This window comes from Oncorhynchus tshawytscha, linkage group LG02 (genome assembly GCF_018296145.1).
Source record: "Oncorhynchus tshawytscha isolate Ot180627B linkage group LG02, Otsh_v2.0, whole genome shotgun sequence".
Classification (NCBI taxonomy): Eukaryota; Metazoa; Chordata; class Actinopteri; order Salmoniformes; family Salmonidae; genus Oncorhynchus; species Oncorhynchus tshawytscha.
In genome coordinates, this window is record NC_056430.1 from 33,798,213 (window position 1) to 33,804,952 (window position 6,740).

General features: G+C 47.5%; 1 protein-coding gene across 1 annotated transcript in view; it reads right to left on the reverse strand.

The window, feature by feature from the left end:
- Positions 1-5,894, reverse strand: part of si:ch211-157b11.8 (fibroleukin) — a 6,325-nt gene extending 431 nt beyond the window's left edge. The window contains exons 1-6 of the mRNA XM_024437913.2: positions 4,977-5,894; positions 3,982-4,177; positions 2,400-2,477; positions 2,034-2,146; positions 1,477-1,739; positions 1-1,089 (exon numbers count right to left, since the gene is read on the reverse strand). The exon at positions 1-1,089 is cut by the window's left edge and continues 431 nt beyond it. Coding sequence (XP_024293681.1) covers positions 759-1,089; positions 1,477-1,739; positions 2,034-2,146; positions 2,400-2,477; positions 3,982-4,177; positions 4,977-5,237 — 1,242 coding nt within the window. The 5' untranslated portion in view covers positions 5,238-5,894 and the 3' untranslated portion in view covers positions 1-758. The remainder of the gene's footprint in view (positions 1,090-1,476; positions 1,740-2,033; positions 2,147-2,399; positions 2,478-3,981; positions 4,178-4,976) is intronic.
- Positions 5,895-6,740: the final 846 nt, after the last annotated feature.

Genomic DNA, 6,740 nt, shown 5'->3' on the forward strand with positions numbered 1-6,740 from the left:
TGATCTGTTGGAGTGACATGACTATAGGAGTTGGCAAGACAGCACAAACAGATTGGGTCCAGGCTAATGTTCCCCACCCTAGATTTGCATATACAGTACCATGGCTCAGAGTATTGTGTAGTAGGCCTATATTTTAATTTGAAGATGTATTGTCCCCTATATAGGGGACTTTGAGCGGTTCGGGACATGTTCCAACTGATTTTGGGGTACAAAGCGTTCTGTGAATGTCGTAGGGTCCCGTTCCTTATAATGTCAGAAAGCCCCATCTGTCTACTCTGCGCTACCACTCTCTCAACGGAGCTGACTTGAAGTGTCAGGTATCAGACCCCACATTTGAATAGGGAGTGACATGTCACATTCTCTGGCCTATACAGACAAAGAATCGATTCGCTCTGCTTATGAGTGACAGAGCCCAGCCTAGGAGGCGGCATATGAACAGTAACAGTCTAGCGTACCCAACAATTGTGGTTCATGTCACTGTGATATTCTCAACCGGATTTAGAGATCTCAACATGAAAAAAATACTAAATAATTTCATAATAATTTTTTATATTTTCATAATATTTGTACTATGTAATTGAGCTTGTGAGTATATCTCAGCAATTTATAAAAAAATGTTTTTTACCGAAAGGGTAGATCCAGACCTTTCTATAACTATGCAACATTACCTGCATTACCTACATTACTGTTTATGGCCATCTCCTGAAAAATAATTATGTTTGGGTATGTTTATCTACTAGCTCCCAGGTCAGTCTTCATTAGAAGTTGCGTGGGCGTGTCTTCATCTCCACACTCTTAAAGGAGTAGCGCTCTCCGCTGTGAATGTCTGTCAGGATGTACCAGGTGCCCCAGTATATGCCATTAGTCAGCCCGCTGTAGCGCCCGCGGTAGAAGAGTCCATTCAGGTTAGACGCCAGGCAGGCGTCGAACCACCAGCCTGCACCATAGTACTCCGCACAGTTCCCTGACGTGTAGCGATCGTGGTCACGGTCGTTGGTGCTGAACGCTCGGCCGTCGTGGTTGTAGCGTTTGCTGTAGCTCAGGGCATTGCCCGCGTCACCAGAGTACTCCCGTGCAGTCAGACGGTACCTGGGAGAAGGACAGACAGCATTAACACCATGTACTACTATGTTAAAGAGATATGTTCACGCCAAAATCGAAGTTTGTCAGATGTTTTCAGACCTCAAAAGAGGTCTAATGTTAAAACGAGTCCACGTCCTACTCCACCTGTTGTGTAGATCCAGCTACATGCCTTAATCCCAAATGAATGGGAAAGATTGTCCCCGTCTGATTTCAGGCCGTCCCTATCTTCCCATTCAGATGCCGTGGGACCTGAACTGATCTCGACAATATACCACTTTTGTTGTCGTTTGTCAAATACTTTCAAACTTTAATTTTGAGGCAAATAATCTCTTTAATTTGTGTGTATCTTTGTTTGCTCATCGGTGTATGTGTGTGTTTGTGTGTTTCCATTACCTCTGTGCCTCTGCTGCCACTCTGAAAGTGTTGTAGGTGGCTTGGCGTTTCTGCTGGTGCCAGTCCTCCAGTTGTATACGCAGCAGGTGTTGACCAGTGTTAGTTAGCGCATGCAGCGCTGCGTTCCCCAGCCAGTATTCTCCCTGTGGGGAACCAAAACCCTCGCGGTACTCCTGCCACGTCCGGTTGAAGTCCACCGAGCCATCTCGCCGACGCTGGAACACTGTCCACCCCCCGCCTGCTGTCTCCATGTCACACTCTGCCTAGGGCAGGAGGGTGCAAAGGTCACAACTCCTGGACATCAGACATCGGTCACATTTACATCAGAGAATAATGAGGGAGTTTGCCTGACCATTGCTAATAGTAAAGGGAGTAAGGGGGGTGAGGAGTGAGAGATGTAACGCATTGAGAGATTCTACTCTAATCTGTAAGCTCCATACTATATTTTACACTCTTTATCTCTCTGTATGTTCCCCTCCAAGCTCTACAGATGGGACATAACACATATACAGTATACAGGTTGTTTGCATTCAGTGTGTGTAAGTATTAGGAGGTACCTCCACTGCAGGTCTGCGTGGGTCAGGCTGGATGGTGTAGATTCCATTCTCTTTGATCCCCAAACGATAGATCTCAGCACAGTCCTGAGGATGCAGCCTCGCTGAGGGGACCGCTGCAACACACACTCGCGCTCTTACAGCTGTATATTCTGTATGCACACACACACACACACACGCACACACACACACACACACGCAAACAGAGTACACACACACACAGAGTACACAAACAGTACACACACACAGAGTAAACACACAGAATGCACACACTGAGTACACACTGAGTACACACACACAGAGAGCACACACACATACAGAGTACACACACACATACACACACACAGAGAGTACACACATAACGCTCACCTGTTGGAGGGTGTTGTGTGATGCTCCTCAACAGTAGTATCAGGTCTTTCTCTCCCTCTCTCCCAACCGCTGCCCCCTCTAAACACATCGACAAAGAAGAAGTTGTGTGTGAGATCGAGGACTCATCCTTCTGATCTGCTGTAGAAGTTATATGGTGGTTGTGAGATACCAGTGTCTGCCCTACTCATACCACACAGAACCTTGCATTCCTGTGCACTCACCTCTGACCGACACAGAGCAGGCCTTACTAAGGCTCTGTTTAGTGTGGCTCTGTTTAGTGTGTGTGTGTGTGTGTGTGTGTGTGTGTGTGTGTGTGTGTGTGTGTGTGTCTGTGTCTGTGTCTGTGTCTGTGTCTGTGTCTGTGTCTGTGTCTGTGTCTGTGTGTAGTGTTTGTGTGGTCCTCTTAAGAGATAGGATAGACACCATCTTTGTGTGCAGGTGTGAGTGTTTGTGGGGACAGAGCTCAAGAGAATGAACAGGAGGACACAGAAAGGGAGAAGATCAGTGTGTGTTTTTGTTCATTTGAATCAGTAATGTCCAGAGCACGCAGGACCCCCCACCGGCGAACGATGAACTGAAAACTCGCCTGAAAGTCTACTAGCCTCTCGCTCAAACATCGTTCACCATAAGGGGCTTATTGGAGCCATTGTTTGTGACTGAGACTTTTAGACATGTGCTTAAAACAATGTACATTTGTTGATTGCTAGGCATACAAATAAGATTATTTGTTGATACATTTGAAATGAGGTCTGATAGCAGCCGCAGCCGGACTACAATGTAAACAACTCTTGGTGAAATGCCTTGCTTGACTGCAGTGAGGGTGATAAACACAATGATGTTAGAACTGCAACAGCCCAAACATATTCTTCTTCTCTATTCTCAGGATCTATTTTCCTGCCCGCATATTGTCATGCCTGCTCCCACTCTCCCTCCCTGGTGCTCGAGGGCACCAGGCTGCCCAGCACTACACACTCCTACCAACATAATTACACACGCCTGCTTCCCTTGTCACACACATCAGCGATTCATTGGACTCACCTGGACTCAATCATCTGTGTTATTACCTCCCCTATATCTGTCTGTTCCCCAGCTCTCTTCCCCGCTTCAGCATTAATTGTCGTATGTCGTTGTGTTACCCTGTTCTGACGCTAGTCCTGTCCTGATCCATGTCTGTGCTATATTAAATGTTCTCTCTCCGTACCTGCTTCTCTACTCCTGTGTCGGTTCTTACACATATGACAGACAGTTGTCATATTGAAGGCTTCCACCATGCTTCTGCCATTTTAAAGTAGTCAAAGTAGTATACTTGGTGGGCATTCCTTTGGGTTGTAGCCTCACTGGCGCTGCCCATGTTGTTACAGACGCTATCTCAATGGGAGCCGCTGAGCCGGAGTAGTGTGTATTAATCCTGCTGTAGTAGGACTCATTGCGGCCAGCAGGTCAAACGAAGACAAAAATGTATGAGTCACTCAGATAAACTAATCATGACTCTCGAGTCAGTAAAAAGAGTTGTTCAAAAAGAATGAATCGTTCACAAAACTGCACATCACTAGTGTGTGTGTGTGTTTGCCATGCTCCTCACCCAGTCGCCTGGCCATAGCCCTGAGGGCCTGACTGTGACAGTGTAGGTCACACTCTGTCAGTACTGCAGCCATCAGAGCCAGAATGGCCCCCAGCGTGTCCCCTCCCTGGCCTACACGGCCCCTGGGGACCCCTGGCTCCTGGAGGGAATTCATACAGCGCTGCAACTGGACCAGACGCTCCGACACATCCCTGGACTGCAGAGACAACACTTTAGCATTACAGTCATAACATATGCATGTTATACACACCAGGATTGATGGACACATACAGCAGCATTCACATCACACACATACACAATAGTCACACTGATCTCTCTCCCTCTCTCTCACACAAACACACACACACAAGCACGCACCATCATTGACAGTCATATCACACACACACAAACCGACACTAAGGCATGCAAAGTAGATCACTGCCACAGACTCAATCACTCAGTTACACTTCCATCACTCCTAGCCATGTCAGTGGAACTCCTGTCATTGCATGGGCTCGGCAGAGCCATATGATGAGGACATTTATAAACCCAGGCCTAATTTGACTCCCTCTTTGATTGTTATCCCTGGAAAGCGTCTGTCATGTGGTGCCCCTAATCCCGACAGTAGGGACCTGTTGCCCCCTCTCCATATACCATAACAATATTGCTAAAGGCACCAGTCACTATCTATACCACTATGCTACAGAGTTGGGCTCGATTCTATTTCAATTGGCTGAGTGATGTTATGTCCATAGTCACTTTTTCAACAGCTTAAACTTTACCCCCTGTCAAACCAGAGGCACATGGCGTGTCAGACTGAGAGACTCTAACCCGGCAGTATCTAATCACCCCTACAGAACAAACATTGTCCAGGCCTTCCTCTGTGCCACCCAGCTCAGAATGATCATTGTTTGGCGTGTACAATACCGGAGTCAGTTATATCAATACCTCACTCATTCTACTGGGAAAAGCACAGGAAATGACTTCAGATTGACCTGGTGCGTGATGTCACTCACCTCGGGCTGAACCTGTCGAGCTTCATGTCTGTGTTCCACCCTCAGAGGGGGGTCTGAGGCAGCCAGGGGGGCGACCGCCACCCTGCAGCCTGCCATCCCGGGGCGTCCCTCACACTCCCCTGACCCTGTCCTCGCAGGTGGAGCGGCCACCAGACTGTCCTTGCAGTGGGGACAGGCTGGAGGTGCATCCGGGGGGGACAACATGGCCCCTACACACAGGGACAGCAGGGGGAGCACGCCGAGAGAGCCTAATGGAAACATGGGAAAACTCCTAAAAGAATGTGAAAAGCTGCAGAATTCAGGGCAGAATCCAGTCTCTCAGACACTACACCTCTGTGTTTTTCCGTTTACTGTCCCCCCTGACACCGGTTTTCACCTTAAAGCTGTTCTGCCTTGCCAGCCTCTTGGACTTGGGTGCCGACAAGTCTTTAGTGACGCTCTTCTTTTGAGTATTTTTTGGTGTTCTTGATGGGTTTCTGCTCCGCTTGATGCTTTGTTTGAAGCCTTCGATGGTGTTCCTCCACACTTTTCCCATAACCTTCTTCTATTTCTGTGTTAACTTCAACTTCTTCTTCTCTGTCTGTCTTTCTATCTGCATACCTCTTTCATCCTCTCCACTTCTCTCTTTCCTATTTCTCTCTCCCTCTGTTACTCTTGCACTCTCCCCCTCTCACTCTCTCTCTCCCTGTCTCTGTTAGTGAGGTTCCTTTGACTCAGATTCCTAGATAACTGCGGCTCTCTTTGCTGTCTGACATGCACTAATGCACCCACCCCCTGATTCACACACACGCACGCATGGACACACGTCTTCACACAATCTATCCATCTCTTTGACCCATACCCTCTCTCTCTTTCTCTCTCTCTCTCACACACACACACACACACACACACACAGTTCATGGACACATGCACCAGTGCAAGGAAAGAGAGAGAGAGAAGAAGAGAGTGAGAAAAGGAGAGAAGGAGGGGAGGGGGAGGAACATGTGACTTGAGCATGAGAGGAGAGTAGAAAGGGAAAGTGATTGAACTCTAGAACAAGCTCAATCACTTTCCCTTTCTTTACTCTCCTCTCATGCTCAAGTCACATGTTCCTACCCCTTCTTCTCTTCTTTTCTCACTCTCTTCTTCTCTCTCTTTCTCTCACTCTATTCCTCTTTTGCTTTCCCTCTGACTGTCAGTGCCCACCTCTAACTCTCTCCTGTCAGTGTGTGTCTGTGTGACAAAATGTGTATATTTGTGATGCTTTTTCCTCCAAGAAGACAAATATTTTCAAACACTACCCTCTCTTGTATACCCCCACGTTTCTCACCCAATCCCTTTGGTTTATTGGCGTATGTGTTTATCAACTGCATTCCTACCAGGTCATAAAGACTAGACAGACACTCAAAAGGGGAGAACAGTCAGGAATTCCTCCATAACCACTAGGGTCATCCATACTCATTAGGATGTGCCAAAAGGACACACTCTAACAGAATGCCCACAGCCAAGGGGCAAAGACACTTCCAGTGGACTGACCACCATTCCCTTTTGGCCTTTGCCCTTTCACTGTCAGACAATTGGCACACTTCAGCCACATCCACATTCCAGTACGTGTTGTCAGTCAGTAATGGCGAACAGTCCATTAGTCCTGTACCAGCATCCCTTCTTTGAATGCACAGACAATAATGGAGGACTGAATGGCTTCAGGCAGCCCTGGATCTCAGGAAATATCAGGGTGATATCGAACACAACAGCACTTTGATGATGAAGTACAGAGCAGCTACA